Source organism: Oncorhynchus mykiss, chromosome 11 (assembly GCF_013265735.2).
Source record: "Oncorhynchus mykiss isolate Arlee chromosome 11, USDA_OmykA_1.1, whole genome shotgun sequence".
NCBI classification, from domain to species: Eukaryota; Metazoa; Chordata; class Actinopteri; order Salmoniformes; family Salmonidae; genus Oncorhynchus; species Oncorhynchus mykiss.
Window position 1 is genome coordinate 17,173,820 of NC_048575.1, and position 13,736 is coordinate 17,187,555.

A 13,736-nucleotide genomic window follows, 5' to 3' on the forward strand; every position below is an offset into this window, starting at 1 on the left:
GCTAAAAGTCTCTCCTTCCGCAGGCCGCTCATACAGTCTGTAAGAAACACACACACACCGGCTGGTCAGAGAGCCTGCAGGAAACTGCCCAAGGGAATTCCTGCCAGGCTGGGGTGGATTATTTACCCTGTTTTCCTCTTCCCTCCCTCCCTTTTTTCTCTGTGTCTCCAGCTCTGATAAGGAGGGAGTCTCTCCAAGTGTGCAAAGCGAAAAAGTGGATGTGTGTGTGTTTGGACATTTGACCCTCTCAGCCTAACTCTGTCCATCAACACCTACTGCTGGAATGTTAATGAGAAACAACAAGGGAATCCCCGGGAACCTACCCTGTTAAAAACACACACACACGTATAGGTAGCTACAATGACCTACCAGCCTTGACACACCCTGGGAGCTACAGGGAAGAAAAAGACAGGAGGACAACAGAGGGATTGAGGTAGAGAGAGGGTTGGTGGAGAGAAAAGGGGAAAGATAGAGGGATGCTGGGGCCAGGGTCGATGGTTGTCATGGTGCTGTCTGTCGGTAGCATGTTAAGTCTCATGTTGTCTCACAGGATCACTGCATATTTTCACACCTGCCAGTGGTGTGGCCCTGTGGGGTGAGAGGAGTGAGGGTGTGTGTAGCTAAGGGTGTAAATTGAGTTCTAAGGTGTTTAGACCATGGATCTGGTTGGGTAGAATCTCTCACCAAGAAGACTGAAAAGCTTGTGTCTGTAGATCTCTTTTTTTCTGTTTTAAGCACTTAATTTTTTTCTTATATTCGTTTCAGTATAACTATCCTTTCACCTCAGACTGGGGCTGTGAATTGAAGATCAGTTTTCTCTTTCTCTTCTCTTTCGCTCTCATTTTCTCTTTCAGAAGCCGTGCCAAATGTTTGGGACCAGAACAACCCAGACACTCATCTGTCTAATCCTCCGCTTTCTTGTCCTTCTGTAAAGACCATCCATTCCTTCCCTCTCTCCTCAGAAACACAAAGAGAGGGAGAGACACAAACCCAAACACAAGAAGACTCTAGAGCTCTCCCCTTCCCTCGCTTCAACTCTCATGCTTGCCTCAGACAAGGTGAGCTCACTCCTCCTCTCCTCCCTCTCTCTTTCTTTCTTTCTCTGTCTCTCCGTCTCACTGTGGGTTTAATGTCAAATGAACATTGACTAGCTCTGTTAGGCATTATGCAGGACTGACCTCTCATACTCCCCTTCCTCCTCTTGCCTCTTCTCCTGTCCTGTCCTCCTCTCCTCATCCCTCTCTCAGAGTTACAACAGTAGCAGCAGCAGTGGTGGGGTAGTCTCCGCTATGCCTGCCGCCTCTCAAAAGCGTTTGGATGACAGCGCAGCCCGTTTCACCACCGCCAACTTCCAGGAAGTGCCGGTGCACTCCGGGGGTTTAAAGGACAGCCCCCCCACAGGGTCAGAAGGCAAACCGGGGTCGGAGGTCAAACAGGGCAAGAAGAGCATTAGCCAAGGGATTGGTGTTCAGCGCGGACGCAAGTCCCTCACACCTGGGAAGCCCCTCCCCTCTGCTGTGGTCACTACGGCAACCTCGTCCACTGCCGCCTCCTCCACTGGAACCTTTCATCAAGGTGAGATTGATGCGCTGTTTACGTCCGCGTGTTTGTGGCGTGCCTGTGTCTGACAGTTGTTAGATGTTGTCCAGAGTGCCAGAGTTAGTTAGCGTATGGCCAAGATAAGTCTCCCTGGCTAGACCCTGGCTGCTGTAATCTGTGTGCTCCGCCGCGCACACACACTAAAGTGCTCAGATGCCATGAGTGTCCCTTGAACCCGGCCCCCTGTGGCAGCGCGTGTCAGCCTCGAGGGGTCAAGTCTGGAGGTCTGACGTGTTGTAAGTGGCATCTAGTGGGGAAACAGTGTCATAGTCCAGGAGACTGAGGGAAAGAAAGCAAATAAATATTGTGTGTGTGACCACCTTTCCATCCACAGTTTTTATGTGAGTAAAGTCATACTCTATCAAAAAAATAACTACAGCTGTGATGGATACAGGAATTTTCTGTCATTTTTTAAATGCAGACAGATAATTTGTTCAACATGGTGGGGGTAAAATAAATGTGAGAAATGACGGTGAAAACACATTTATGCACAAATATTTATATAATAACCATCAAATGGAAGTAAACTTGGAGTCATGCGACGATATGGTGTGTGGTCCTCCTCCGACGACCCTGGAAAGCATGCAGTTTATTAGGCTACAGATTTTTTTTTTTAAATATTAACTTCACAGGGTGGTGAAAGTGCACGGTGTCGGTGATGCTCCTTTCTGATAGGGTCTTATTCTGGTAACATGATGATCCATGCTTGACTGCTGTTTGACCTGTAAATAGTCATCTTGTACACTAGCCTACCCACACTGTATCTGCAAACTGTTGTTAATTAGATCTCACGTGCCAGAGTAGGCACATTTGCTATTTAACTCAACAGTTTGCAATTTCAACTATCGGTAGAGTTGAAAATGCGATGCAAACACATAGAAAAGTTCAATGTTTATTCGGGACATGAAAACTTAAGCGAAAAATAACTGTCATCACGCATTCTGTTTGGAAACACCACTGGTGGGAAAATGTGCATATTTTCTGTATTCATATTTTAGAATATTCGCATGAAAATCTGTCGCCAATTGGCTGGAAACATAGCTTGGGTGTGTTTTAGTCTCCAAACAGCTTCTCCTCTCTCTCTCCCAGCTCTCCTGCTGTCCAATAAGACGTCTTCCACCTTGACTCCTCCCACATCTGACTTCCTGGGCTTCTCTGATCCGTTGCTACGCTCCGGTGGTGGGGACTCCTTTTCTTCGCCCTCATTCAGCCGTTGCCTAGTGAAGCCCAGTGAGGTCACGGCCTCGGAGGGCATGGCTTCGCTCAGCACCTTCGGATCAATGATGTCACTTCCTGGTGGCGTAGCTGGCGGTAAACTGTACGAGAACTCTCACAGCGAGCTGACGGGGAACGTTGCTTCCACAGCCGGCTACAAACGCCCCTCATCATCCTCCTCTTCCTCTGCTGGCTCCTCCTCTGGGCCAAGTATGGGGGAAGGAGGAGAAGAAGGGGTGAAAAAGAAGAGAGGAAACTGGAGGAACCGATACGGTCCCTGCTTCAGTGTCCCGGACGGCAAGGCTACAGACGGACCTGAGCACCACACAGCACCGCTACCTCTCCCCTCCTCTTCTCTCTGCTCCACCTCATCCGCCTCGCCGTCCCCCTCCTCTACCAGCGCTCTGCCAGGCCGGCCCGGAGGAGAGAGAGTAGGAGAGAGAGGAGGTCTGCTGGGTGTTGGTGTTAGCGTTGGGATCCAGAAGTCTCCTTCCCTACTGAGGAACGGCAGTCTGCCGTGTCACGGAGTCACCTCTACTCCCTCTGGCACCGGTAGGACACACACACACACACACTTACCTTACTGTCTTTCATTACTAATTATATCAGTGTTTTGTGACAGTGGCTGTGTAATGTTGTGGTGAAGACTGATAACTGTGGGCTAAATAGAGAGCTGCCTGAAGCAGCTGAGGAATGGAAAGGATGAGAGGAAATCACTGGAGAGTATTGAGCTTCAGCGCTGGAGAGAAGGTGGGGTTAAAGGGGAGGGAACAGAAAAGCACATGAGAGGATAGATGGAAGGGGGAGAGGAGAGGGTTGAACAGGCAATTAGTAGCTCTTGTATTAGACTCTGTTAGAGAGGAGGGTTAGAGTGCTATGAACCCTGCTGGACTACACTACTCGTGTGTGTGTGTGTGTGTGTGTGTGTGTGTGTGTGTGTGTGAAACAAACCAGCACACACACACTGAAGTGCGTTTTATCTTGTGTTCTGTTGCTTGGCAACCGAGTCAATGCTTTGGAGTTCCCTTCTGCTGCAGGAAATGTCTCTTAGCATCCTTCTCTCTTCTCTATCCCTCATAATCACCATATTTGTTCCCCTTATTCTCTCTCTCGCCATCTTTATTCTCTATTTTTCTACCATGTCCTCTTTCATTCCTCTTTACAGGTTATCTCTTTCTGTCTCTCCTGTTCTGTAGGCTCTCTCCTGTTCTGTAGGCTCTCTCCTGTTCTGTAGATGCAGTAAAGATCTCAAACCAAACAATGTAAATCCACAGCAAAATTAGCCCACATTCAGGTTATTGTTTATATGTGTATTTCACAGTATGTTATGGTAAAAGTCGTAGTATAATGCTTGTATGGATTTCAACCCCAAAACATGTTCACTTCATTACAGTTAGAAACTACTTTGACTACCACCACTGATTTCTGTATGCTAGCTATGGCGCCAGCTTATACGAACGGGAGTTAGTGTTTAGCAGTCACTTCTAAACTTGAAAAGGAACGACTTCTAAATGTTATGCAGTGAAAATTGGCAACTATATCCACGTCAGACTTTAGTAACCACTTTGTGGGCCTATTACAATACATCAATCATGATGGATTTGATGATTATCCACTCTGTTAGATTTCAGACTGTCAGATTTGTTGAATGTGCACCAATCCGGTGTCGTCCTAACACCCACTGTCTGTGTTTCATTGACCTCTACCGGATCTATAGGTGCTTCTCCTGTTTTATAGGCTCTCTCGATGTTCTCCCTTCCTCACCTGTAGCTAAATGTGTGAGTTTGTGTGAGTTTTCGGCGCCAGACTAGTCACCGGGAATATTTAAATTTATTGGACATTTTGAGAAGTTTACTGGTCATCCATATGCATTGGGTGCGTAACCCATTAGGCCGTCCAGTGTCCACCAACGCACGAGGGATATAAACGAGGGATATTGGCCAAATGAGACACGTTTACGTGTCCTTAACTAATTACAAAAACACATCCTTGTTTCAATTTGTAGCATATGTAAAAATGTATAGCCTATTTTATTGGTTTTTACTTTCCTAAAACAATAGTTGTCCACTTCACGGTTCAGCTGCTATGAAACGTGAGCACTAAATGCATCAGGGCGTTGCATGCATAGGCCTATTGGCTGTATTATATTAATATTTAAAATAAAAAATATAAAGAAAGAGAAGTTTAGGCCTAGCCCCAGAGAGAGAGCGCGAGAGATTGGAGATGTGGCTACGACACCGACATGCATTTCTTTATACTTGTCACATAGGCTACTGTGTCTGCTATACAGATATAGGTGTACAGAAGGAGGCAAATTCATTCATTTTCAATTAGAATATTTTTTTAAAAGATAAGCATTATATTGTTATAGGACTCTGGTAGGCCTAAAAACAATCTTCCTCACCTCGAAGTCATTTGAAGCACATGTGCCCACTGCCTTCATATCATAGGCCTGCAGTGTAATAGGCTAATAGCCACATCACACCAAACCTTCACAAAAGGTTTGAAACTTTATTAGGGTAATATCAAAAGTACACTACTTGACCAAAAGTATGTGGACACCTGCTCGTTGAACATCTCATTGCAATATCATGGGTAATTCATATGGAGTTGCTCCCCCTTTGCTGCTATAACAGCCTCCACTCTTCTGGGAAGGCTTTCCACTAGATGTTGACACATTGCTGTGTGGACTTGCTTCCATTCTGCCACAAGAGCATTAGTGAAGTCGGGCACTGATGTTGGGTGATTAGGCCTGGCTTGCAGTAGGCGTTCCAATTCATCCCAAAGGTGTTCGTTGAGGTCAGGGCTCTGTGCAGGCCAGTCAAGTTCTTCCACACCAATCTCAACAAACCAGATCTGTATGGACCTCTTTGTGCATGGGGGCATTGTCATGCTGAAACAGGAAAGAGCCTTCCCCAATATGTTGCCACAAGGTTGCTGGTCTGCCATGTAAACTCATTTCATGAAGATCCTGACGAACAGTTCTTGCGCTGATGTTGCTTCCAGAGGCAGTTTGGAACTTTGTAGTGAGTGTTGTAATCGAGGACAGACGATTTTTACACTCTTCAGCACTTGGCGGTCCTGTTCTGTGAGCATTTGTGGCCTACCACTTCGCGGCTGAGCTGTTGTTGTTCCAAGACGTTTCCACTACACAATAACAGCACTAAGTTGACCAGGGCAGCTCTAGCAAGGCAGAAATTTGACGAACTGACTTGTTGGAAAGTCACTGAGCTTTTCAGTAAGGTCATTCTACTGCCAATGTTTTTCTATGGAGATTTCATGGCTGTGTGCTTTATTGTATACACCTGTCAGCAACGTGTGTGGCTTAAATAGTTGAATCAATTAATTTGAAGATGTGTCCACATACTTTTGTATATACTGTGAATTGGAAAAGTATTAAGACCCTTTCCCTTTTTCCACATTGTTACTTTACAGCCTTGTTCTAAAATTGAATACCTTATTTAGAAACAGAAATACCTTATTTAGATTAGTATTCGGGCTCTTTGAAATTGAGCTTATGTGCATCCTGTTTCCATTAATCATCCTTGATGTTTCTGCAACTTGATTGGAGTCCATCTGTGGTAAATTCAATTGATTGGACATGATTTGGAAAGGCACACAACTGTCTATATAAGGTCCCGCAGTTGACAGTGCATGTCAGAGCAAAAACCAAGCCATGAGCTCGAATGAAGTTGTCTGTAGAGCTCTGAGACAGGATTGTGTTGAGGCACAGATCTGGGGGATGGTACCAAAACATTTTTGCAGCATTGCAGGTCCCCAAGAACACAGTGGTCTCCATCATTCTTAAATGGAAAACGTTTGGAACAACCAATACTCTTCCTAGTACTGGCTGCATGGCCAAACTGAGCAATCGGGGAAGGGCCTTGGTAGGGGTTTGACCAGGAACCTGATGGTCACTCTGACAGAGGTCCAGAATTCCTCTGGAGGCTGAAAAGATTTGGCATGGACCCTCAGATCCTCAAAAAGTTCTACAGCTGCACAACTGAGAGCATCTTGACTGGCTGCATCACCACTTGTTATTGCAACTGCTTGGCATCCGACCACAAGGCTCTACAGAAGGTTGTGCCTACGGCCCAGTACATCACTGGGGCTGAGCTCCCTGACATCCAGGACCGCTAAACCAGGCGGTGTCAGAGGAAGACCCTAAAAATTGTCAAAGTTTAAAGCCACCCAAATCATAGACTGTTCTCTCTGCTACTGCACTACAAGCAGTACCAATGCACCACGTCTGGAACCAACAGGACCTTGAACCGTTTCTACCCCCCAGCCATAAAACTGCTACATAGTTAGTCCGGCTAGCTATTGGTTAACTATTTAACGATCCGCATTTGACCCTTTTTGCACTAACTCTTTTGACTTATTACATACGCTGCTGTAACTGTTTATTGTCTATCCCGTTACCTAGTGACTTTATCCCTACCTATATGTACATATCTAGCTCAATTACCTCGTACCCCTGCATATTGACTCGGTACTGGTACTCTGTGTATATAGCCATGTTATCGTTATTTATTGTATTTGTTCCTCGTGTTATTTCTCTTTTTTACTCTGCATTGTTGGGAAGGGCCCGCTAGTAAGTATTTCACTGTTAGTCTACACCTGTTTTTTACAAATAATGTAACAAATCAAATTTGTTTTGATTAGTTGCTATTGAGCTCATATTTGAGAGTTGAGAAATAAGTATATCTACAGAAACTGAGATCATCCTCTCTCCATCTGTGACAACAAGATAGCAGTGTGTTCCCAGCAATTGGATGATTTTTTTATTTTTATACAATCAGAACACTTCTTCCTCTCGGGAAAGGAGAGAGTGGCGCGCTCAACACAGCAGCAGGCCCCAGCGAGACAGGGACAATCAGGAAGACTCTTTCATTACAGGAATCATGAGGGTGATGTACTTCACTGTGTGACCAAATCATGATTTTAGTCTCCTAAAAATTAGGATGTTTTGAGTGAGGTGAATGAATGTGAAGCCCGCACCATGCGACCAACACATTTTTAAAAATTGCACAGCCAAGTCACAGGGTCTCAAAATGTGGCTTAGTGGTCACAGTCTGGAACCCTGCCTTGAAGGCTTCTCACTATAGGCATACTCTCTTTTGTTTTAATTCAATGATTGTGTGTGTGAATGTGAGTGTTTGATGGATGGAGGTGAAATGGGGGTTAGATTTGGGCTGAGTTAATGTTTGATAGTACAGAGAGGGTGTGTGGGTTGAGGTTAATCAGTGCTGGTTAATGTCATCGGGAGGGCAGCTTGGGTTAAAGTGGTCTTCATGTTTTGCAGGACTCCAGCCGTCTGATCTGATGTTGGCTGCGGATCAGTGTAGTAGTATTCCCGCTTGCTTAACCCTCTCTAAACCTGCATACATCTCTCCTGGAGAGACCTGATGACTGGAGACAACCACACACACACCAGGGTTTCCATTAGCTGGCAAAAAAATGTTTAAGCCGTTAAGTAGAACTGCTGCGGCCAAAATGACCGTAAGAAAAAAATTGAAATACCAGTTGATGCTAATACATTTCACCATCATGCTTATCGGTCTCTAGGTTAATGTGTATAATTTTGTGGAATTAATTTGGCCTGTGTATAGTCGTTAGTCATCATGCATTTTATTTTTCCAACACAACTATCACACGCACAGCATACAGAGACAATTTTGAGCTGGATTTCTCTTAAAGAGTAAAACATATGCTTTTATGAACCCATTCATTGCGCAACCATTCTAAATGCAATCGCGTTAAAAAAACAGTTTGGTGCATGATTTAAAAAATAGCTATTTTTTATTTCTCATCTGGTAATTTAAACTGCAAGCTCTGACCCAACTTTGCTATTTGGTGATTATTTTGGCGTTTATTTGTACTTTATATTCACAAAATGTATCTTCTATCATTTCTTATAACCGACAGGAACTTTTGAACATAAGATCAGCAGTTACCCCAATTCCGACTGACTCATCTGCCCTGGGCTCTTTCTGTAATTCTGACCCAATTGTCGGGGTATCCAAGAGGAAATGCTGGCATTTGTGGCAAGAAATGGGGAATCCTGCCAGGATTAAGGCGAAGGGAAAACCGGCCACCTCTTCCCTCCATTCTATTGGTCACTTGATAATAAGATGGATGACGTTCGAACGTGGATTTGCTACCAACGGGACTCTCTAAACTGCAATATTCTCTGCTTTTCTGAAGCATGGCTTTTGGACAATGGCTATCCAACTGGATGGATTCTTCATGTACCGAGTGGACAGGACAGTAGAGGAAGGGGAGGCGTGTGCCTCTACATCAACAACAATTTGTGTTCTGACTCGAGCACAGTGGTAATATTGACGCCGATTTTAGTTTGTCATCATTTAGACTAATTTCCAAACTTCCATCAACAAGTCTCCTTTGCCTCTCAAGCAAGCTTACAACCTTTTCCACCATTCTGCAAATCAGATCATGACTCCGTACTCCTGCTTCCTGTTTACAAGCAGAAGCTCAAACGGGAAGCACCAGTGCCATTAAGAAATTAATCAGAGATTATGCTACAGGGGTCGGTTTGCTAGCTCTGATTGGAATATGTTCCAAGACTCCCCTGATAACATCGATGTGCTAACCACCTCCTTCACCGGCTTCATAACGAAATGCATCGGTGACGTTGACCCCACCGTGAAGGTTTGCTGCTTCCCCAATTAAAAGCCCTGGATTAAGGCCGAGGTTGGTGCTACGGTAAAGGACAGGGCTACCGCACACTGGGCCATCACAGACAGCCCTGATGCTACAACTCAGAATAGGAACAAGTACAGGAAGTTGGCTACGACCTCTGCAGAGTCATCAAACGGGCAAAAGGACAATATTGGAATAAAGTGGAGTCATATTTACGCAGGCGCCGACGCCCATCCCATGTGGCAGGGGCTACAGTCCATTACGGATTACAAAAGAAGACCCAGACCCTCTCTACCAGACAAATTCTACACATTTTATGCACCCTTCAACAATAACAACACCATACCGTGCGTGAAACCAGAGGACTAGATGATCTGGCAGACAGCGCTTGACAGCGCCTCTTCCCCCTCAGAAGGTTGAATACGTTTGGAATGGGGCCTCAAATCCTCAAAGGTTCTGCAGCTGCACCATTGAGAGCATTTTGACTAGCTGCATCACTGCTTGGTATGGCAACAGCACCCCCTTCGATCACATGGCGCTACAGAGGGTGATGCAGACAGTTAAGTACATCACTGGGCCGAGCTCCCTGCAATCCAGGACCTCTATCAGGCGGTGTGAAAGGAAGGTCCGGAAAATTGTTAAGGACTCCAGCCACCCAAGCTATAGACTATTCTCTCTTCTTCCGCACGGAATGTGGTACCGGTGGATCAAGTCTGACACAACCGTTTCTATCCCCAAGCCATAAGACTGCTAAATAGATAACAAAATGGCTACACGGACTATCAAAGTTGACCCTTGTATTTATCTCTGCACACTCAGGACTTTACACACTCACACACACTGACACTCACATACAGTCTTAATTTACGCTGTTGCTACTCTGTTTATCATACATCCTGATGCCTATTCACCTTATCCATATACTTATCTACCTCTTATCACTCCAAAATCCCTGCACATTGTAAATCTGGTATTGGAACTGACCCTGTTTATAGCTTCTTACTTTCTTCTGTTGTCCTTATTTCTTTCTTTTTTTTTTTCATATTATGAAGCATGTCTTACCTTGCTTCAAAGTAGCCTATAGGCAAACTCCGACCATGGAAACGTGGAGGCAATTATTCATAGGCAGCACGTGAGTTACATGTTGGGGAAGCTTAAAATTGATCCTACCATTTGTACAGTTTTTTTGTGCCAGTTATGATTTTTATATTCGCATTGTTGTGGAACAGTTTCATTTCAATAATGTTTTAGTTTCTCAAAATCATTGTCATGTGGTTAATCATAAAAATTTAAATAGACCGTGAGGCCAGTGCTCAAGCGCTAGCACTCATTCAACATTATCAGCACAGAGAAACCAGACGCATGCTAATTTCTCACATTAAGCATGAAAAAATGGACATCTCGTAAAATGATTGTTATGAAATAAACCAAAACTTGTTTATCTTAAGTGTAGCAGGTTGTGAACTCTGCAAACAGCGTTCCACTCCAAGAATGAGAAAGGTAAATTACTCACTAATACTTGCATTAACAGAAATGAATGTAACCAAATAATGGGAATTAATGTTACATTTACTACTGGTGACATGTAAAGGGGAATTGATGTAAAAATAAATGTATGAAAGGGCAAACAATTCACACAATGAAACAATGAATGGGCAAGAATTGGCGGGAGACAGCTGAGCCATTCTGGAGAGAATCGCCTATATCTTCGACACACCGTCCCTTCCCCTTCTTGTCTCAACATTTTAAATTATACTCAAGACACATTACCTTCACACGTTTTATGCTTTTCAGTTACAATCGCAGCTCAATAATTTACAAGAAACGAATGATCCTCGATTCCTCTCTGGCTGTTATGCTTTCTGGTGAAGTATTTTCTTTCTTTCTGTATAGACAGGAGTAATTATATAATTTTGGCATAAGTTTTTCCATTTACTTCCCTATTTGCATTTACTTCCCGAACACTATTTCGCTCCTGTTCTATTTTTTTTTCATCAACCAGGGCCTAAAATTTACTTTTTGGCCCACCAGTCACTGTGGCAGGTAGATGAAAAAAAAATCTACCAGCCCAAATATTTGTTTGCCATAATTACTTTTAACAAAACAAATAATAAATAAAACAGATTACCATGCTTTGTAATGTTTCTATAACAAGACATGTATTAGTAAGAAGTAATGTGGTATATTGTTGAATTTCATTACATTTTTTGTGACCTCAGTCTTTTAATCAAAATATCAGAGCCAAAATGTTCAACAGCACCTTTAAGGGTGGGAGGTTACCGTGGTAACGGGGCGATATGTGAGAGATTTGGGATCTGACTAGGGCATCTCTTCGCTATCAGTTGAAGCAGCAGACTCAAACTATCATTTTGAAAAACAACCGAGGTTGTGAACAAAACAATGTAAATAGCCAAGAAACACAAGGACAAAGTCAAATTAGACCAACTTTTATGCCTGTGCACAGCGCCTCCACAAATGAATTTATCAGCACTTCACTCAGTGAGCTCAGCTCCCCTGCCAGGCAGTGTTGTTGTGCGAGGTGGGATATAGGATTATAATTTATTTGTGCAATTAGCAGCTATGAAACAAAACAGCAGAAATAAAGCTACTGCAGTATTTTTCTAACTCTAATGTGCTTATGCTTGACTTTTGACAATCTTTATTTGCGAATGAAATGCTCGCACTGTAGAGCCCTGCAAATTGACCATGCGCCAAAGTGACTGGTGAAATAGACATTCTTGCTCGCCAATGCCTAAATCTACCCAATTTTGGCGGGTGTTAATTGTATGCCCTGATATCAACTTTCTTTTATTGTCCAGAAGCCACAGGCAGAATCCTAGTCATATTAGCAACCCGTCCTAGTTGTTGCATCTTTGGATTCCTCCTCTTTCTAAGTTTCTAACATAGAAGTTCCATATATGACAGAGATTAACATTTATCAGGTGCACTGTTTAGAATGATGTGTTTTCCCAGGTGCGCTATTCAGAATGGAGTTTTCCCAGGTGCGCTATTCAGAATGGAGTTTTCCCACATTGCATTTTGGCACATGTTTCAAAATGATGTTTTATTGGCTGCTTCATTACATTAGTTGCATGTTCTGTTAACCTCTCTGGGATCGTTCGGGATGCTAGCGTCCCACCTCGCCAACAGCCAGTGAAATTGCAGGGCGCCAAATCCAAAACAACAGAAATCTCATAATTAAAATTCCTCAACCATACAAGTATTTTACACCATTTTAAATATACACTTCTCGTTAATCCAACCACAGTGTCCGATTTCAAAAAGGCTTTTCGGCGAAAGCAGAACATATCAGGTCAGCAACTAGTCACAGAAAGCATTCAGCCATTTTCCAACCAAAGAGAGGTGTCACAAAAAGCAGAAATATAGATAAAATTAATCACTAACCTTTGATGATCTTCATCAGATGACACTCTCAGGACTCAATGTTACACAATACATGTATGTTTTGTTCGATCAAGTTCATATTTATATCCAAAAACCTCAGTTTACATTGGTGCCATGTTCAGAAATGCCTCCAAAACATCCAGAGAAATTGCAGAGAGCCACATAAAATAACATAAATACTCATCATAAACTTTGATGAAAGATACATGTTTTACATAGAATTAAAGATAAACTTGTTCTTAATGCAACCGCTGTGTCAGATTTCAAAAAAGCTTTATAGAAAAAGCACAATATTCAATAATCTGAGAACAGCATCCAGCCACAAAAGCAAGCCATACAGTTACCCGCCAAATTGTGGAGTCAACAAAAGTCATAAATAGAATTATAAATCTTCACTTACCTTTGCTGATCTTCGTTGGAATGCACTCCCAGGACTCCCACAAGGAATGTTTGTTTTGTACGATTACGTCCATATCTATGTCCAAATACCTCTGTTTTGTTTGCTCGTTTAGTTCACTATTCCAAAGGCACAATGTGAGAGTGCAAAATCCAGAGGAAAGTCAAAAGAGTTCCATTGCAGTTTGTAGAAACATGAAATCACTTAAATTAAACTACAAAACTCAGATTTCCCACTTCCTGGTTGGATTTGTCTCAGGTTTTCGCCTGCCATATGAGTTCTGTTATACTCAGACATCATTCAAACAGTTTTAGAAACTTCAGAGTGTTTTCTATCCAATAATACTAATAATATGCATATATTAGCATCTGGGACAGAGTAGCAGGCAGTTTACTCTGGGCACCTTATTCATCCAAGCTACTCAATACTGCCCCCCTGTCATCAAGAAGTTAAGATG

At 43.3% G+C, this 13,736-nt stretch overlaps 1 protein-coding gene across 6 annotated transcripts in view; it reads left to right on the top strand.

Moving 5' to 3' along the window:
• Nucleotides 1-13,736, top strand: part of mllt10 (MLLT10 histone lysine methyltransferase DOT1L cofactor) — an 83,367-nt gene that overhangs the window by 45,393 nt on the left and 24,238 nt on the right. For all 6 annotated transcript variants that reach the window (XM_036935078.1, XM_036935077.1, XM_036935079.1 and 3 more), the window contains 3 exons: nt 963-1,058; nt 1,248-1,575; nt 2,689-3,366. In XM_036935078.1, coding sequence (XP_036790973.1) covers nt 963-1,058; nt 1,248-1,575; nt 2,689-3,366 — 1,102 coding nt within the window. The remainder of the gene's footprint in view (nt 1-962; nt 1,059-1,247; nt 1,576-2,688; nt 3,367-13,736) is intronic.